Source organism: Pygoscelis adeliae, unplaced genomic scaffold (genome assembly GCF_000699105.1).
Source record: "Pygoscelis adeliae isolate BGI_AS28 unplaced genomic scaffold, ASM69910v1 Scaffold13, whole genome shotgun sequence".
NCBI lineage: Eukaryota > Metazoa > Chordata > Aves > Sphenisciformes > Spheniscidae > Pygoscelis > Pygoscelis adeliae.
Genome location: NW_008824499.1, coordinates 655,234 through 675,018, shown reverse-complemented (window position 1 = coordinate 675,018; position 19,785 = coordinate 655,234). Strand labels below are relative to the sequence as shown.

At 40.3% G+C, this 19,785-nt stretch overlaps 2 protein-coding genes across 2 annotated transcripts in view; one reads left to right on the top strand and one right to left on the bottom strand.

Annotated features, from left to right (window-relative positions):
* The window catches only part of SPG11 (spastic paraplegia 11 (autosomal recessive)), a 30,471-nt gene extending 23,182 nt beyond the window's left edge, over positions 1 to 7,289 (top strand). Inside the window, exons 28-35 of the mRNA XM_009321431.1 lie at positions 629 to 766; positions 2,469 to 2,602; positions 3,307 to 3,414; positions 4,017 to 4,185; positions 4,962 to 5,050; positions 5,563 to 5,718; positions 6,298 to 6,449; positions 6,851 to 7,289. Of these exons, the coding sequence (XP_009319706.1) occupies positions 629 to 766; positions 2,469 to 2,602; positions 3,307 to 3,414; positions 4,017 to 4,185; positions 4,962 to 5,050; positions 5,563 to 5,718; positions 6,298 to 6,449; positions 6,851 to 7,031 (1,127 nt within the window). The 3' untranslated portion in view covers positions 7,032 to 7,289. The remainder of the gene's footprint in view (positions 1 to 628; positions 767 to 2,468; positions 2,603 to 3,306; positions 3,415 to 4,016; positions 4,186 to 4,961; positions 5,051 to 5,562; positions 5,719 to 6,297; positions 6,450 to 6,850) is intronic.
* Positions 7,290 to 8,917: 1,628 nt separating this feature from the next.
* Positions 8,918 to 17,093, bottom strand: EIF3J (eukaryotic translation initiation factor 3, subunit J). The gene is made up of 7 exons (XM_009321507.1): positions 17,028 to 17,093; positions 14,749 to 14,806; positions 14,403 to 14,494; positions 13,811 to 13,925; positions 12,598 to 12,756; positions 11,491 to 11,564; positions 8,918 to 9,993 (listed from the first exon to the last, which is right to left on the bottom strand). Exons 1-7 carry the CDS (start codon positions 17,091 to 17,093, stop codon positions 9,865 to 9,867), a joined length of 693 nt encoding a protein of 230 aa, XP_009319782.1. The 3' UTR covers positions 8,918 to 9,864.
* Between the last annotated feature and the right edge of the window lie 2,692 nt (positions 17,094 to 19,785).

Here is a 19,785-nt window from a genome sequence, read left to right as displayed (position 1 = left end):
ACTTTTCTATTTAAGTAATTTCTACTTCGCCACAACATTAACAACAAAGTTCCATGAGAAACAACGAGCCATCGGATGGAGATTCTTGAGGCCAGGTGTGCTCTCCTCTGCTCCTACTGTCTTCCACTCTGCTACCCCTCACTCTTGCTGCTCCCCTTGTACCAGTTCACTTGGTTAGCTGAGATGATTTTGTGCACCTCCTTTAGAAGAGTCAACTTATTAACCCAGCAGAAAACAAGTCCAGAAAAGAAGAGTTTTCTGCTGAGTTCATGAGTTGAACTGGTTCATGGAAGAGTATGAATCAGAGCCACTGCAAAGGATGGGTTACAGTTGTGTTGTGTGAGGAAGAGGAGCAGCAGCAGCCTACTGGATTTGTGAAATTATAGGAGTAATTACAGTAGCAATACAGTTGTTCAGTAGGATTTAATTGGATTGAACTGGCAATGAAGTAGTAACTGATTCTTAAATTTAAGCAGTCAGATCAAAAGTGTCTTTAGAATTGTAGTTCCAAGACCTAGGTCAGTCTGGATGAAGTTATCTTGGTTTGTTTGGGTTTTTTTCTGTTAATGTAGCTAATCTCTCCTGAACAATTAGCACTTGTGACATAACTCTTTCTGTGTGGACACAGGACAGAAACATGTTTTGAACCCTGCAGCTGAGAGTCAGGCATTCCTTCAGCTTGCTAAGCTGTGCCAGGATCATACCTTGGTTGGCATGAAGTTATTGGATAAAATTTCCTCTGTACCACGTGGGGAACTGTCATGCAGTAAGTAAATGGCAAATAATACTTGATGTAGCTAGTGCATTACTAAACATGGCATTACTTGGTTTAAAATCACATCGCAAAGAATAAAAGCAATGCTGGTGGAAGCATCTATTACTGATGTCAAATTTGATATTAAATTAATAGATCTGGGTATATGCACAGTAAATAAGCATGTTGCTTAAGTGTTGCTTCAGTTTACTTTCCAAACAAAATACAGATTATTTTTTTTTGTGCCAACAGCTGGGAAATGCAGTCAGTGAGTTACCTGAACTTCTGTAGTTATATGTTACAGAAGGAGGGTACTGTGACTTTCTTCGTATTAATCACAATTAGAAATTGCTTTCTTTATCCATTTGTTAAACTAACTTTCTAGATCTTTTGTTATTAAAGTCCATTTTATACTTTGCAGCTTTATGTACCATGGAGATGTTGTCATTGAGTTTATAAAACATAGCCAAGGTATTTTGGTCCCGTTTTGCCACTGCTAACCAGCAGTGGCAAACTGCTGGTTTAGACTGTTTTTAAAAAAGATTTATTAAGGGCAGTTCATCTCTGAGGAAAACGAATGAGGGTAAGATTTTAGTGTGAGTTGTCTCGTGAGTATTAACACGGGCAGAACTTCCAATGCTATTTTGTCCAGAGTGGTGAGGAAAGAGCATCTTCTAGAACACGTTCTGCAGAAGCAAAAGCATGGCTGACGTTCATGTTGAAACTGTTCCATTAGAATCCAGCTATAATACTGGAAATTTGGAAAAACTTTGTGAGAAAATAAGTAATTAAAAATATCATGTTCCATGTAATCTTTAGGTCCCTGTCACATTTGTCCTCTTGTCAGATCTTAACTTACCCCTTATTTTGTCTGGTTAAGTAAAATAAGGATGAGTATTAGTATTTTCATGTATGGCTGACTAAAGTAAGGGAAAGACTCTGAGGAAACAATGTTGGGCATTACCAAACTGTGCTGGAGGACTCTACCTCTCTTTGAGTGGAGTCTCTGCTAGAGTACCTTTCTACAGGTAGAGGTATAATTGGTTTGTTTCAAAATATGTTGTATAGGTTTATGACATTAACTGTGTTCTTTTCAAAATCTGCATTTTTAAATATGTCGTGTACCAGTTCATATAATACTACTGCTTTTCTGAAGTGAATTGCATGATGCTGAGAGTAAAGTCTGAGACTCCACTGTGTCTTGATTGCTTTACAGAATTAGATCAGGCCTTCCACAGAAAATGGAATATGCTAAGATGTACTGCTTTAACTCATTTATTTAGCGTATGGAATTTATGAATGATTTTTCAAACCCAGATGCAAAACTTTTGGCCTTCCTTTTTCAAACACAGAGCTGACTGGTCATAGTGGGGTGCTAATGTATTATTATATACTTGTCAATCAAGTATATTTGGTGGAGGAGATTGGAAGTTTTGTGTGCGGAATAAAATAACGTTTCAGAAAATGATCCAAAAAGCCCAGACTTTCCCACAGATTGAGAAGCCAGACTGAATGCATACTGTTACAGAAACTGTTACTTCTTAAATTTGCATAGGACAGAACCATAATAGCTCGACTTTCTAATCCAATTCTGCTGTTTGTAACTGAAAAGGTTGTGTATCCTCTGCAGAGATGGCATCACTTTTGGAGAGAGGCACAATAATTAACTTCCTCAGCTTATTAACTGAAATATCTGAGTTCTTCTATTCTTCAGTTACAGAATTGCTGATTTTGGCCCATAATTGCTTTAGTTTGACTTGCCACATGGAAGGAATCACTAGAGTCCTCCAAGCAGCACGGCTTCTCACAGATGAACATTTGGCACCTAATGAAGAGTACGGACTTGTGGTATGTGTCTTTGATGCCATATGTGTTTATCCAGATGCTGTATGAAGGTTTCCATGCACACGTTAGCAAATAACTTTGCTCGTGAGCAGTGCAGGGGGAGTAGGTGGGTGATGGAATGGAGTACAGTCTTTCACCTCTGGTTGACTGGTCTTGTCCTGCCTGTCCCTAGAAGCTAAGAGTGGGTGTTTGGTCTGATGTGCACGGGTGATGATTTTTATGTCACAGAACCTCTTATAAGACTTCTCTGGAAAAATAGAGGTGGAGATCGTGGAATGGTGAGGTGGCAACGGTGTAGTAAATCAGAATGGGAATGTCAAAGTCATTCAACTACTGGTGAAATGTGATGATTTGTATCACTGGGGTGTCATGCATCTTTAAGTCCTGCCTTGAAAGGACTCCTGGAGTCGTGCTCAGTATAATGGTGTCATTGCTAAAAGGTTCACTGCATATTTTTATTTGGTAAAATTATGTCCTTTCACCTCACAGTAAAAAAGATGCAGTAGGTTGGTTTAAAAATAAAACCTCCGGGGCTGTAAGGGAACATCTGCCGGCCTAATGCAACTCACTGTGCCGTGCAGCTGAGTCAGCTAGCACAGCGCTCTGGCCTCGCGCAGCCTTCTCCCTGCTGCGGCACTGACTGCTTTGAGAGAGAGGATTTTTCTGCTGTACTTCGAGCTTCATACTTAACACTGTTATTTCCACAGGTTCGTCTTCTCACTGGAATTGGCAGATACAATGAAATGACCTACATATTTGAACTGCTGCATGAGAAACACTACTTTGAAGTGCTCATGAGAAAGAAATTAGACCCAGTAGGTGGAGGGGGATAAAGGGGAGAAAACTTCCAGAGAACTGTGTGGCTACATCAGAAACTGATATTTACACAATGTGGAATTATCTGGGGATTTTAATTACTGGAGCGTAGGACGTGTTATTCAAGTTCATAGTAATAAATTATTTCTGGGTTTTATTCTGGTTTTAGTTTGACAAGTTTGTTCTAATTAGTTCAGTGCTGCAACGAGAGCAGCATTGAAACTTCAAGCTTGGGAATATCACTTAAGAGTTTTTATGTCCTGCTTTGGTTTTACTTCCAGTTAATGTTTCATGGGTTTTTAAAAATCATAAATAGTCATAGCTTTCTTGTAACATAAATAAAGTCATAAACCAATGTCAGTTTTGACATTTGTATGTAAATAAATAAATGCATAGGTGCTGGATTTTCTTACCTGATGTAATGTAGTTAAGCCCAAGTAGAATATTGCTGTTATGCTTTAAAATAGTACGGAGAAACTTCAAAGAGCGTAATGATCACTTTTTGGAAAATTGTACCAGAACAGTTTTGCTTGTGGGTACCAAAACGTGAATAAAGAAAAAGCTCTTCAAATCTTAATCTGATATTCCTTCATCTGACCAGAGCGGGACATTGAAGACAGCTCTGCTGGATTACATCAAGCGTTGTCGCCCGGGGGACAGTGAAAAGCACAACATGATAGCCCTTTGCTTCAGTATGTGTAGAGAAATTGGAGAGAATCATGAGGCTGCCGCTTGCATACAGCTTAAACTCATTGAATCTCAGCCATGGGGTGAGTGGAAACTGCAAAACCAAGACAGGCAAGTTTGCTTAAGAAGGAAGACATGATGGGTAAATGTAGTTTTGATTGCCTGTGTTGTGCTGGTAACATCCATTAAACTTCCACTGTCTGGGAGGAGAGTCCTATTTGCCAGGCTTGAGGTATTCTTGTACTTAACAGTTTATCTGGCTGCTCTGGTGTTTTTCAAAGAGTTGAGATTTTTGGCTCTTACCGTAATGTGATGTTCCTTTGGTATCATGCATGGGAGGAGGTAAGGACATGTGCATGTTTTCCTCACTTTAATAGGATGTGACACAGTGGGTTTTTATATAAAGTGTAGCGTTGGGGGTTTTATGTTTGTGCAAGGTAACTTGTTAACATCTAAACCTAGCGAGTTCTGTACAGCTGGGAGAATGCTGGGGGGCACACAGAGATCTCCCTGCGGAGCAGTTAGCCAGTACCGTAATGGCAACTAAAACAGAAGCTATGCCAAATGGTTTTCTGAATTTATCTGGTAATAGTCAGTGCTCATCTCTACCACAAATGTGTGATTTGGATTTCTTCTCAGTTCTTCAGTCACTGGACTAGGTTCCAGCAATAGCTGTGGTCCATTAACTGAACAGGCATCACTGTTTCTTTGCACTTTTTTAATATTTAATTTTTTTTTAGTCTTTTGTTACTTTCTGAAACAACACTAGGGACAGACTTTGTACCAGGAGGTATATTTTTGTAACTTACTTTGTCGCCTTTATAAATAATAGGTTATTCATTTTTTTTCCCCATTCCAGAGGAGTCCCTTCAGGATGTTGCAAATTTAAAGAAACTGCTGATGAAAGCTCTGACTCTCTTTATTGATGCAGCAGAAAGTTATTCTAAGGTAAAATGAGATGGAATTGTATGACTTCTGTACAGCATTGGGAGCACATGGGGAGTGAGCTGAACGGGGAGAACAAACAAAGCTGCTCAAGGGAGGGCGTGCAGAATCCTGTCCCAGTAGAAAAGGAGCAAAGGAATCTCTTGCTCTGTTAGCTCAGCGGTATCCCAGCAGTCTCACCACTGTTGTATCAAAGAGCAGTACGCTGTTCCCTGTTCAGGCTTTAACATCTAGGGTTACAATTAGGTTCCCCAGTTTTGGAGGAGCGACCATGAGCTTAACGAGCAAGAATAGAACAATATAAAGAGTGTTTAAAAACTGGTGTGATTATGATGAAAGTAGTATTTATGGTGAGTGAAGTTTAAAACTAACGGAATATGATCAATGATAAAACTGCAGTGGTCTAAAAGATGAAATACTAGACAACTCTGAACTCATTGCTCTCAGGAATATTTATTGCATTCCTCTAGAAACATGCTTCAGAAGCTTGCATTTGTCTTTGATTTATTAAATAGGACTCCTGTGTCCGCCAGTCCTTGCGCTGCAGTCGGCTAACAAAGCTGATAACCCTCCAGCTGCATTTTCTCAACACTGGTCAGAGCACTATGCTGATCAACCTGAACAGACAGAACCTGATGGACTCCATCATGTCCTTGCCTAGATTCTATCAGGTACGCCTGGCTTCCTCATCTGTTATTTTTTCTGAAAATGATTGTTTTAAACAGCAGGTACTGAAGCACTCTGCTCCTCTGAGCATAATGCTCAGCTCTTGCACGTGGCCACCAAGTCCCGTGACTATTATCCGATGATATTGCTGCAGATGGGACCAAGCTTGGAAATGCAAGCGCAGCCCGGGTGTGGACCGATGCTTTTAGCAGTCCTTGCTGGCTTGCTACCGTCGTACAGCCTGGAGCTTGGCTGTCATGCTGCTGTGAATCTACACGAGAGCCCTGAAATCTAATCTACATTGGCATCCATCATTTTGTAAATTTGGAAATAAGAGAGAAAAGGGCTTTTTAAAGAGAACAAACAACTCTCCCTCTGACATCTTGTTAAGGGGTTAAGGAAAACTATTTGCAGTATTTTGTTACCCTTGTATGTCTCTGTAACACAGCTGCTCTCAAGAACAGCATCAAGAGATGGGCCAAACAGAAGACCTAGAATATTTTAAGTATTCTAAGCATAGGAATGTTTCTGTGCAAGAATAAACTCTTCCTGCTCAGTAATTCCAGCATCTGTCCTCCCTGCAGGCGGCTATTGTGGCTGAGGCTTACGAGTTTGTTCCAGATTGGGCTGAAGTTCTGTATCAACAAGTGATCGCCAAGGGAGATTTCACTTACTTAGAAGAATTTAAACAACAAAGACCACTGAAGCCTAGCATATTTGAGGAGATTGCCAAGAAGTAAGTAGTTCTATGGTCAAATTGGAACTTTCTTTTCCACAGGCTACTTTAGAGGAGCAATAGCATGCAAGTCTTTGTACTGTACTGTTAAAACCTTTTATGTGATAAAGTGTAGTATAGAGGGACTTGACATCTAAGTTCAGTTTCTTAAGCATATTGTGGAAATAATACTGGATCTACCATTTTTATTGAGCTGGATAAATAGGGTGCCTTAGGGCTGGTCAGAGCAAATCTTTTTTAAAATGGATCAGAGCAAAATAAATAACCAGGAGAATCCAATGTACACGTTGAGCACGACCTCTTTTTAAGAAGTATAGTTCTTACAGTTCTGTAGCAAGATAGAAAGGCTTCACAGACAATGATTATAAGACTATTTCAATTATACGTACAATTATTTTCAGAGTTAAACAACACCCACCTACTGATGCCGCTCTGAAAAATCTGAAGAAATTGCTCACTTACTGTGAAGATATCTACACGTACTACAGATTGGCTTATGATAACAAGTTCTATGATGTGGTAAATACGCTTCTGAAAGATGCGCAGACTGGCTGTTGCCTTAATGATATGTTATCAAACTAGAATCCAACCTCCATGAAGTAGAGACTGGCTCTGACAAGTACCAGTGCCACAGCTTCTTGCATGGTTAGTACTGATTCTTTAACAGATATTTTTATCATTTACCTGCTTACAATGATATGCTGCTATGTGGAAGTTATTCCAGAAAACTGGTGGTGGTTGTAAATATTTAAAATGCTGAGACTGTGTTAACCTGAAATTGTGTTTTGTATAATAAATCCTACTGTTTACAAAATACTTGACTAACCAGCAAATACAGACTGGCACAGCTGATGATGAACCACAGAGATCCAGCAGTCCTTTAAATTAGGGGTGTGGATGATGGATCACTATAGGAATTGTATCATGAACTGACAAAAGGCTGAAACAGAATGTCCAGAATATCCAGTATATTGACAATGAAATAAGCGGGAGAAAGTTTTAGATACAGGCTAGGATAATCCATTCCTTGATTCCAGTCCAGTGAGCCTGGTTTTGTTTTCTAGCTTAGTGATAAAGTGAAATAGTCTTGTACAACTCTAAATAGCATACACTTAATTTGCTACTGTCTTGGGAGTAAAAAGTAGTCAAGCACAAATATATTCTTAACGGTTATTAAACTCCTTTCCACGCTTAGACAGCCCTACTGGGCAGACAGTTGGTATCGACACCCTGGCGGGAGCTAGCAACCAGAGTATGCTGCCGCTTAGATGTTTTGGCAAGTTTACAAGATCGGGTCTGATTTAACTGGGGAGGGGGATGAGACTTGGGACACTGCTTCAGGCGGAAACCCAGCTTCAGCTTGGATTCTGTATGCTCCCCAAAATAAATGCAGCCTGCAGAGCTTCCAACTAATCCAAAGAAGGATACCTCCTGTCCAAAAAAAGGGGGGGGCGGGGAGGGCTGACAGCTGACTATAGCATACAGACAGCTTTTAAGTAAAATTAAGCAATGACATTGTACTGTATCTCTAAACATTATCCTAGCAAAAATACAATTGCCATAGCAACCCAGTTAATTAGCAAAGAGATGCTAACTTGGATTTCTAGCTTACAATCTTTTTGTTGCTAACATTTTCATGCTAGCAACCACTGCATATGACAAATACTCGCACAGTATTTGTCTCAAATCTGCAATGGCAGCACTAGTAGTTGTACACAGGCATACATAGTACGAGTCACAGCTCCTTTGATAAATAAAACATTTTATGTAGGGAGGATTATGCCTGAGCAGAACACTATTTAGAATTCCAGTTATAGTCAGTCTCATAAGATCAAATTAGACCGAGCTGGCTGTGATTAGTCTAAGTTAAATAATGGCTAGCAAGCTTTTAACTTGAAGTTTAAAGTTCCTGGCACGAAAGGAGAACCTCAAGCTATCCTTCCGAGAATTACCATCCCTGATCCTCTAAAAATTTGGGACCACTAAACAGGAAGGATCTGGAAGAACACCTGCCTTGTGGAAGCACACACGTACCCCATCCATATTGGGAACAAATACCTGAGTAAACCGCAAGTTGTAAATGCAGGACTGCTTGTGGTAATGGCAGCTGCCAGCTGGAATAAAATAACTGCTTGCACTAAGGGCCACCCTAAAATATTCCCAAGGTAAGTACAAGCCACTGAGCTCAGCCGTTCCAGCAAGAGAGATGATTAAGTTCGTCATGGAAACGGTTGGATTATGGCAGTCTTAAAAGTATTTTGTTTACCATCAGCATCTCTAAGTCTTATCATAAGAAACAGCCATTTGACAAGAATGAAATCTTGCCCCTCTAACCCCAGTTAAGCTGCATGTCAGAGCAAAGACTAGACCTAGTAACACAGGCCCAGCACACGTCTGTTTTGCAACTCTACCACTTCAAGTATTTTCACTGTAAGATACTAAAAGAACTGGTCCGAAGACAGCCATAGTGAAGTCTTCAATAGTGATTTTTATTAAATTAGTTGCTTTATAAAACATTGCAGATGTCATAATTGTTAACGTAACAATTTGCCCAACTGTAGTAACTGTTGCAGTTTGCTAAGCAAGTGTTTTTGTTTTTTTAAATGAAAGAAAATGGCTGAGTTGTGAAAGATCTACCACAACCCATGAGAGACCAAAAGGAAGTCTCGGTTTTTTTGTGGTTTTTTTTTTTTACACTTAAACCAGGCAATTAACTGTTAAAGAATACCCAACCCATACAGCTGCATTAGTAGAAATTTAGATGAATGGAAACTAAACTTCATACTCAAGACCCAAGTCATTTTTTTTCAAATAAGCAACTCTTCCCTTGTCCTGACCCACCACGTGTTCTGTTCAGATGTCAAGCTTTGAAGTAGCGGGTATCTATCTATCTCAAGTGATGCATTTCCAGGTGCAGTATCCTCACTCTGAAGTTAGCAGTTCCCCTTCACAATATACTGAAAACCTCAAGCTCTAACTTAAGACAAAGCAATTGTAATACTAAGTGCACACCATGCCCTTGCTGCAAACTGCTTTTGTTCATCAAACGAGTCATTCAGGGAGGTACAGTTAAGGCCATGTCGCTGAACTGTGCTGGTAATAATCCTTTGCCGCGTTGAAATTCATTTCCAATTTAGTGGCTGTTACTATAAAATCAAATAGCAACAGTTACCATTATCAGCATTTGGGGGGTTTTAACTGCAATTTTTACATAGCTTTTAAATGTCTTCATTCTAACCCCCGACCACAGATCAGGAAGCCCAGTGCTTTAGCACTGACCCGTCGAGTTAAACCACCAGCACAGAGATACTGCAATTTTGATTGTAGCATTTGGCAGAATTTAAAGGAAGAAAAGTTGTGCTACATATTTAAGGGATTATGGGCAACAGAAAGACAACAGAAGGGGAGATAAATGTCACATGAAGTCTTCAAAGTCTTGTACGTATTCTCCATCGTATCCTCCGTAATCAGCCAGGTCATCTTTCATAGTAGCCTTTAAACCACCTCCAGGCACAACACCTTTTTTCTTCTTTTTGGCTTTATTCTGCTTAAATAGGAAGAGCATGTTTACTTCAAAATCCACAGTAATTTGTCATTACACTAATTAGAGTAATGCCACATGTCTTTGGGTATGAGCATTCGCATACCCATGCGGTGAACGCACTGTTGCCAATGATTTCTACACTTGCATTTCATCCCACAATGCAATCCAGTCATAGTAAAGCTATGATATTTTCAGGTGTCCCACAGCCCCCTGCATCACATACTTGCCCATGGTTTTTCTGTCTTTCATCCTATTTTACCTAGACTCCAAACAAGTAGAAGAACTACGTAAATGCAGAGTCTAGTGTTTACTTTTGTGAAATTACCAATTTAATTAAGGATTTCATGTGGCTTTTATCACCATAGTGGCTGAATGTCTTCCTTGCAAAAAAATGGAAGTCCTAAACAAACTTTACAGAAGATTTCACCGTAAAGCTCTTCCTCACTGGACTGGTGTACTTGTAGCTTTCAGTGGTTGACCAAACTAATTGACATGAAAAGCCAGGAGAGAAGAATATAAAAATAGGAAGTATACATACTTTTTCTTTTTAAACTTGTTTGGTTCAACAAGTCACAGGCTTCTCTCCGAAGTGCAGTTCGTATTAAAGAAAAACTTTATCATGTTTGCCAAACTCCAGACTGACTTAATGCATTAACACACTGTACATAAAGTTTCTTTTGCATTAAGGTGCTTCACTCACGCCTGGAGAGTTAGAACTGGCATCAGAGAACACCACCTGACACTGGCACAGTTTGTGTCTAAGAGGTTTCCCACTTCACATTTACGAGTTACTACTTACATTGACAACGTGCTGCCATTTGTTTCCTACCAATCCTCCAGTCTGATTTAAAACATACCAAGAGTTGCACTGCTAGTCATATTTTCTGCTTGATTTTGTTGCTATCTTAACAATTCAATTAATCACTGAACTCCAACCCACCTGGAGTTCTAATGCAGATGTATGCTATAAAACACAGTGTTTTGCATCACATAAGTATCAGTTAAGCTATTACATCACTTTTTAAAACTTACTCTTCCTTGCCTATGCAGTTATTGCTCCTTTAGTTTGCATGACAGCGTAAAATCCCAGTTATCTGCTATTCAAAATCCCAAAGATTGGCAAAGATTTAAGTTGCTTCCATAAATTGGCATTAAACTGACATTTAACTCTAAATGAGGCTGGCTTCTGTCTTCAGGATGTGGGCGTAAGCCATTTTAACTCTGAGACAGCATAAAACATCACAAGGTTAGCAGGCAGGTAACATTTATATAAATTAATCAAGGTTTTGCCTGTGATCTCTAGATTCAATCAACTCCTGATTACCTCACACAGTGAGGATTTAACGCTAAACCAGTATCCAAGGTTATCATTTAATCGCCTGCTAACTACCTCTAACAAAACCAACAGTTCAAGTCAGTGTGAGACCTATTCCCATTTTTCAGATTAGCACCTTTAGCGGGTATCGTTATTGCTGCAGAAACATGTAGAAGTCTTACCTTTTCTTGTTTTTGTTTTTCACTGCATAGTACTGTCAAAGTATTTGTGATCTTTTTCAAATCATCAATTTCCACTACATCGGCAGGGGGGAAAAAGATTCCTCATTAATACTGTTCTTAGAAGGCAGTTAAATAATCTAACATCGACATTCTCTAAAAACTAGAAATAAGCATTAGTAGTAAATAAGGGCAATGATTTAAATGAGCAAAATACAGACTGGGTAATTCTGGTCCTTATAATCACAATTACTATTTCAGATGGTCCCTAGTAAGCAGCTTGAATGTTGCAGAAGGGAAAGCTTGCAAATTAACAGTTAGTGAACACAAGAGTCTTAATGAGGAGGCATTTGAACAGTAAAACAGGGATACAGTACAGCATATCAAAAGGAGCAGTGGATTAACAATAAATTATTATGAACAATAAATGGTCCAAGAGGTTGCGAGTCCTTCACTTTAGAAGATCTGGAATCCATTTGAAATTTAAGTTACCAGTTCCAATCAGCCAGCGATCACAATACTAGGGCTGTATTTATACAGCACTAAATAGTATCAAGTTACCACTTCACTGAAGGACAACATGTGTACAGTAAAGGAAAAGATATCGAGCAATGAATTCACCGAGTACTTCAGCCTAACAGAGCAATGGAAAAAAATGAGTTTAAGTTAGTTTTATCTCTGTATACTTCCATGTTGAATTCCAGAACAATTTATTTTGCAGTCCCAGAATTACATGAACTCAATTTTATAATAGTTTCCTTCCAAATGAGCTACTCAAGTTATCTGGCTCAGAGAATTTTTATTATTATTGTTATTTTAGAAAGGGCCTCAAGAAAAACATGTAAGGTTTAGATCAGCATAAAAATTCACACTTTTTAAAATGACTGTCTTTAACTGACATGCAGAAAGAGTAACTCTTGTACAAGCACACAATCTAATAGTTTGTGGGAATGGAATTGGATAGTAGTCAGTGAAACAGATTAGTACTTCATTTAGTATAAATGACAGATCGATCTCGATTTAACGTTTACTGTAACAGCATGTTTTCAACTTCAACTCTATTGCAATTTTGGTAGCAGGGCATTCTAGGATGTCTTTCACTTAACTTACATGAAATACATACGTCTCGAACTAATGCTTCCAAAAAACTGGCGTAATGTAATGATTTTTCATACTGTGTAATTTTCTCTTTTAGTAGTTTGCCAAATTCCGTAAAGTCATCTTTTGAAGAGGGATTCATGGCATCTATTCCACAAGTGTTATTTACACCTGCATGGAAAAATAGAGGTGGTATAGAAAACATTAGCTGTGATCCCTGAAAGATGACACCAGAGGAAACAAGTAACCTTGTTCGTACTCAGTTCCTCACCGCCACTGAAGCTTTACAAAACCAAAGCTGAGGTTCACCCGCTCACTTCCCACTGGCTTCTGCCACACAAAAGCTAACAGCCTGCATTACTAGCCTGTACAGACAGAGATTTTGCTGCAAAGCTTAGTAATTTGAACCAGCTATTCCTATTCTCTGGAGCAACGTGCACTACATGAAGCCCCTTTTCCCTTAAATAAGGGATTCCTGTCGAGCTCCTAAGTGCAAAATTTAGTTGGTTCTTTGCAACCGTATTCAATTCCCCCCCCCCCCCCCAAGGCACCATACTTCCTCAGAAGACTCGCAGAGCAGAATTTTCACTGAGTAATAAGCTGTATAATTCACTATAATCAAGGAAACAAGCTTTCATGTTTGAAGAATGCTGCTGTGAATCAGTATCTTTGCTAGTTCTGTCAAAGCACAAAACCAGAACGATCTGCTTTAAGTCTACTTCATCTACGCTGGGAAACAAGCTCATTCCACTAACTTAACTGGCTTTCTCAACACCTAGCTTATTACATGGATTGCCTCAAGTAAAGCGTGCATGAGTTATGCTGTGCCACACTCGTCCAAAGCCTCATTAAATCCATGTTGTAAAGCACCTCAGAACATTGAGAGACAGCACTTTTTTCTTTTCTTTTTTCCTTTTTACACACTCATCTTTTTACCAGAAGTACCAATATGTTGGAAAATTTAGTCAGCCATCTTTTTCCTATAGCCTCCTACCACGACATGTTAAGAAAAAGCACCTTCTATTCTAAAGAGGTTTTTGTGGTTCTTGCAATTAGTCCTTAGTACCAGGACATGCCTCCAATAGTTTGAATTTAAACCCCTCTTAATTCTCAGTAACACAACCTGCATGTGCTCCAACAGTCAAATCCTGCTCCGTTCTTTTTGCCGGGTATCCACACATAACACAGTTTTATTTAAAGGATACGGCTCGGGCACAGCACTTACCAAATGTTTCTTTTGCTAACTCAAGGTCCGCCTCCTCTTGTAATTTCTTTAGTCGTAGTTTGTCTGCTAATTGTTCTTCTGGTGTAAGTTCTTTATGTTCCTCTGGTGCCTCTAACTGAATTAAAAAATGTATACAGGGAGAACGTTATATTTCTTACCCTTGAGCAGAGGTAGTATAAGAAATCGTGTTTTTTCCAGTGCCATTTGAATAGCTTACTTCTGCCTCAAGTCGATACACCTCAAGCATGTACAAACCTGAAAAGCACCCCAATACAGTATAACAATGCCACCTTGTTTAATAAATTGTTCATTTTACAAGAAGTAGGAAGAAACACCTTAGTCTTAAGTTTGACATTGCATGTTTTACCATGAGGTGCACACGAAAGAAACGGTGATAAGCATTATTTCAATAACCTAGTGACATTACAGAGCAGTTAAAGCTAACATCCCCCAGATGTTATTAAGTACAAGACTTAAGTTTGTTTTGTCAGAATAGTCAAGATCTTTACAGGTCTTGTTCAACCTCAAAAAAAAAAATCAAACCTGCCCTTTAAATTTTACAAGACCCGGAAGAAAAAAAAAAAGGAGTTACCCTTTTTTTAAGCTCCTCTTGCTTTTTCTTCTGTAGCTTTTCTTTTTCTTTTATTTTTTCTGCTATTTTCTTTTTTTCTGAAACTTTTGGTTCTGTAAAACAGAACAACAGAGCTCTTGAGAGGTCTACTGATTTATTTTTTTTTCAGCAACTATAGAAACACTAATCAAAGAGAAAGCCATGGAGCTCAATTACTGGAATCTGAACACAGTTAAAAGACCTGCTTTGTCAAAAACAAAACCGACCCTATTTGGAAAGTGGGTTTGCTTCTTCAGATACACTCAAGACAAAACCAGTGTCTGTTCTGATGCTGCATACAGAGCCACGTATTCCTTTCAAGTCTTACCTTGTTTTATCTCTGTCTCCTTTACTTCCTCCTCTTCCTCCTCATCATCCCAGTTATCCTACAAAATAAGTTTTAATTAAGATTCTTTTACAGATACTTTCTACTTGTTTAGGTAACAAATACAAAGAACAGTAGCTTACATACAACCTCTTTAAACGCTCACATACCCATTAATCTTGTGTATTGGAGTGAGGATGCGGGGAGGAAGTCATGAGAGCTGTACAACAAGGGCACTGCTTTTGGGAGTTGACCAAGACATTTCAGGACCAGTTCTTACCATGAAAAAGGCAGCTTTTATTCAAAGAATCAGAAAAGCTCATGTCAATATAGTTACAAAAGCAAGATCGTGAACAGTCAAATCAACACCCACAGTAAAACATGAGTTTATTATAATTTCTTGTATTACACGTTACAAGATGCTGGAATGTCATCAGATGCACGCCTGTAGTACAGCCACCACTGGAAACAGACAACTCTGCTGAAACCACTTTAAACCAGAACACGCTGTCACCATCACCAGAAGACCAATTCTTTCCAAGATACCCGTTCCCCACGGCGGACCGGCACCAGCGTGCCCCTCTCCCCTCTGCTGGGAAAAGCATTCAAGTGGCTGCACGTGGAACTGCGACACAGGGGTGTCCTGTGCAGGACGCTAACCCAGACCTGCTGCCGACACAACACGCAGCAGACAAGGCTGTGCTGCAGGAGCAGGGAAAGCAGCAGTAAGCAGACAGAGGAGAATGCAGGGGGCCCAGCTTTAGGCAGGAATACCAGCTTTTAACAGTCACAAGACCACATTTTGCACCAACGACTACTGCTTTTTTAATAAGTAAAGGAGCTATCAAAAGACTCTTCCCACAAACAAATCACTTAAATGTTCTCCAACAGCCATCACGTTCTCGAGTGTATTTTCAAACAGTCTCAGCTGTGGTGTTTGCAGTAACTCTGCCTCCATTTTTCACCTTCAGCGTGTTCAGGATTCATGGTGGTCCTCAGCCACCGCGCTGCGCGCCTCACCGTCAGCCATCGCTCACAGCCCTCCTTCCTTTCAGTGCCACCGTCTCCCACTCCGCACAGCCACTGTCTTGTACCCAAGTGGATGATCCCTGGTTCAACACACTACATATGGTTCAACCGAATACCGAGGAAGCATCATTTTCTACAGAACTGACCTGCTGATGTCATCTGCAGACTGCCAGCAGTAATTCTGCAGTTTCTTCCTGACAGTTATCTGGGTAAGGGTTATGGGAATATATATTCTTGTCCTAATGCCACTGCAAATTCAAGCGGATGGCCTCCGTGTGGAATTCAATGCTCTAAAATTGATCTGAAGTTACATTATGTGGTACTCGGCATGCACACACCAGCAGTTAAAGCCAAGAAATCTCACAGGAATCTCATTCTAGTCACCTGTTTCAACTCAACTTGCAAGCTTAAGAGATTACATTTGACAAGACCTAGTTTACACAGAAATCACACATACTGCCAAGTACATCATTATAGGTAACCTTAAAAACCATAAATTCTGAATTTTGTGATTTCCACCTCACAACAGTAATGCAAGCTGTCATGCAAGCTATTTATTAACGTCTAAGGCATGGCAAAATAAAAGACATCAGCGGAAGAACTCGGTATTTCACTGCAACGTGCTGATCCAAGCAAGGAAGACACCCGAGTTCATCTACCAGCTCACTCAAGTTAATTGGCACTTGTAAGGGATTCAGCTTCTCTTCCACATTCCAAGAAGCTGACTTGAATTTGGAACAGCATTATTTTAGCTCATATCTAATTAAGAGTTTGTTACACCTGCTTCTTAAATAGCTCTTTTCATTACTGCTGTATATAGCTTGCTGTCTTACCCCTTGCCCTGTCCTTCACAGACAGATTTTTAAAATCAAGTATTTCACGGTGCAAAACCCCAGAGGAAGGGCACCCTGTCCATTATGTAAAGGTACTCACGGGATTGAACGAAACTACTGCATGCCATTATTGTATTTGGGAGATTTAACAGAGGGTACGTGGGCAAGGACTTCCATGCGATGACAGACGTGCTCCTTCCCCGCAGCAGACCACGTCCCTGCTAGCCATGCCTGCACGGGGACAGCGCACGATGGCAGTTTTAGCTTGCAAAGCTGAGATGATAAAGCAACGTAGAAATAGCAGACCCTTCAGCGGGCAGCGTGACCGCCTGCCATATGGCCCAGCCTCCCCCTGAGCCGTTAGATGGAATTTAAGATCTTGACTTCAACCGAAGGGATTGTCGACTGCCAGGAGCCTACCCACAGCTCCACCAGCAGAACAACGCTGCTGGAACCGGAGTCGGGCAGCCGCGAGTTCGGCGTCATCGGAGGAACGCTCCGGGTAGGGCAACCGGTGAGACATCACCATCTGAGGATTCACTCTTCAACCTGCTGTGCTAAGATATGCAGGTCTCCCAGCTGTGCTGAATACTGTCTCACTCTTCTCCAAGCTTTTGGTTTTTTTAAACAGCAACAGAACATGATTAATATATTGGGCAGGGTTTTTTTTTTTTTTTACTGGAGGGTCAGGGGGAGCATCCAAATATACACCTATTTCTGTGTTTTATAAATTCCAGTGAACTCTCTTGGAGGAAAATAAAATCGCTTTAGTGCTGTATCTTTGCACTGATACTAAGTAATTCAAAGAGGACATCTTTATTCCAGAGTATTTCAACAATACATATTTATGCATACTTAAGTAAAATAAGGCTATTGAAAACATCTTCCACGTAAATAAACCCTTGATGAGCAGCTCTCTTACGATTTCGTAAGCTCCATCACATGTACCTTAAACATACAATAACGCACATTATTCCCCCCAAAAACCAGAAGACATAACTGAAAGTGACAGGTACGCCAGCATTTAGGTTCCCAGCTAAACCTGAATGCTCCCCTTCAAAGAGAAATGACTGTACCATCTCAAAGGCTGCCGCCTGCATGACAACACGCCCATTTCCCAGTTTTGGCTTTGCTAAGCACAGAATTGCCCAAGAGTAAATAGATGAAAATTCCTTGGCAGGAGGCCTGTCTTCTTGGGAAACTTGTGTTCAGGGTAACGTTGGAGATTAGTTTTGTTACTGATGAAGATGCTAATTTTAAACCTGGGGAAGTCAAAGTTTCCTAACTTAACAGTTACTTTGAGTTCATTACTGAAAAACCTTCCAAAATAAACTACAGGTTTTGAATGTATAAAACACATTCCAAAATGTAAAATATCAACCTTAAGACAAGCTAATCGTCAGAAAACACTTTGTGCTTCTATTTTAGACCATGTCATTTTTCTTACGCGGGTACTTCCGCAAGGTGGACCCTCACAAACAAGGTACCTAGAGCCAAAGCAACCACCTCCCAAGCTCAGTTCTGTCATCTTTAGTGTTTATACAGGAAGAGCAAGTCAAAGTAAAATAAAACAGCTTGCTTTGCTGGTCTGGTCCTTCTCTCTAGATGCAACTCCGGTACTAAAACCATAATCCCTCAGAAGGAGTTAAGTGGTTGCATTCTTACTACACGTGGGAAAACTTTGTTCCTTTAATAAAACAGCCACAGAAAGCACAGGTGTCTTCAAGAGAATAACACCTTAGAGTCCAGTTCTCTTGGACACATTCTGTCGTAGCAAAAGTTTCTCTCTTTCAAAGGAAGGAGGAAAAGCAAGCATCACAGAGACAATGAGTCTAAGATACATGTGTATATATACACATATACATATATAGATTATATATATATGCATAGTGTTACATTCTAACCACACTCTGTACAGATGACTGTAGCTACTGTATACAGAGATACCTTTACTTAGTTTGCCTGCTGTAATGTGCCACCTATGATAACTATAGGGTGTGGGTAGTATTAAATTTAAGAAGGAAAACGGACAACCTGTAACTGACAAAAATTTGTTAGTTTGGTGTTTTTTTTTTTAAGAGAAGATGAGCTACTTTTTTCATACTATTTATAAAAAGAATACCAGCCTAAGCTCCAAGGACAACTGTGTTGGTGTTTTTCAGAGATTCTGGTAACACAGTCAGCAGCCTAAATAACAAACCCAACGAGTCCTCACCCAGTAAGCAGCAATACTGTACTCCAGAAAGCGTCATACTTGTGACCATACTAGAGTGACCAAGTCACCTCGTGAGATTGTCTATTACAATATCTCAGTGGCTTGATTTGAAACACAAAGGTCTTTTTCAGTTGACCTATTTCCATTCCTTACATTCATCAAGCACGTTCCTTCTATGTTCCCTCACGTAATTTTGCTTACTGTCTGTATGAACACGGAGCAAACTGAGGTTTCTGTGGCATCCACCATTCAGTCACCCTGGCTAGTTAAGGGACAGCTGGAACTAAGTAGGAGAAAACCAGCTTTTAAGGAAGGTTTGCTTTCATAAGCATGAGAAATGAACATCTGCAGGTTTTAATACCGATTCCGTGCAGCCATCACTCTTTGCAACACAGTAAAAATCCGTTCCAAATAGTGCCTTAAGTAAACATATTTTAAGTGATGTGGGCACTACCAAATCTGAAGCTGCACAATAAGACTGCTGAACTTTCCAACTGTGGCGGTGGGGCCTGGGGCGTGCGTGTGAAGAAGTAGGAAAAAGGGGTGGAAGAGACATGCTGCTACAACACAGAAGTTTCTGGTCACTAGCAGATGCACAAATGCAGCACTGCTTTCATTAAATCCAATCCTAATGTCTCGCTCAGCGCACCATTCTCAAGACTATGAATCTGAAAGGCTACAGAAAGCAAGGGGAAACTAGCCGGCCACAGAAAAGCGCCCAGAAGCCTGGCAAGCAGCTGGGAAGCAGCAGGTGGATCCCCCAGAGAACAGGCTTGAAAAGCGTCCGTCTGTCTGTCTTTTTCTCCCCCGGAAGACCCAACACAGCGGGAACGGGCCTCAAGCAGAAACGCCCGCTCCGAGCGGGGATTAAGGGGCACGGGGCAGAGACAGACTCCTTTTCCACTTGGCATTTTGACTTGTCATCCGTAACCGACCGCTGCCCTTTCGGAGCGCCAACACCCG

What these genes read in the sequence shown, in the direction of transcription:
- EIF3J (XM_009321507.1), bottom strand. Translation starts at nt 17,093, where the DNA reads ATGACGCCGAACTCGCGGCTGCCCGACTCCGGTTCCAGCAGCGTTGTT. An exon ending in GGAGACAGAGATAAAACAAG is followed by an intron (nt 14,495 to 14,748) that starts GTAAGACTTGAA and finishes TCTGTTTTACAG; the next exon opens with AACCAAAAGTTTCAGAAAAA. An exon ending in AAGAGGAGCTTAAAAAAAGG is followed by an intron (nt 13,926 to 14,402) that starts GTAACTCCTTTT and finishes TTTTTAATTCAG; the next exon opens with TTAGAGGCACCAGAGGAACA.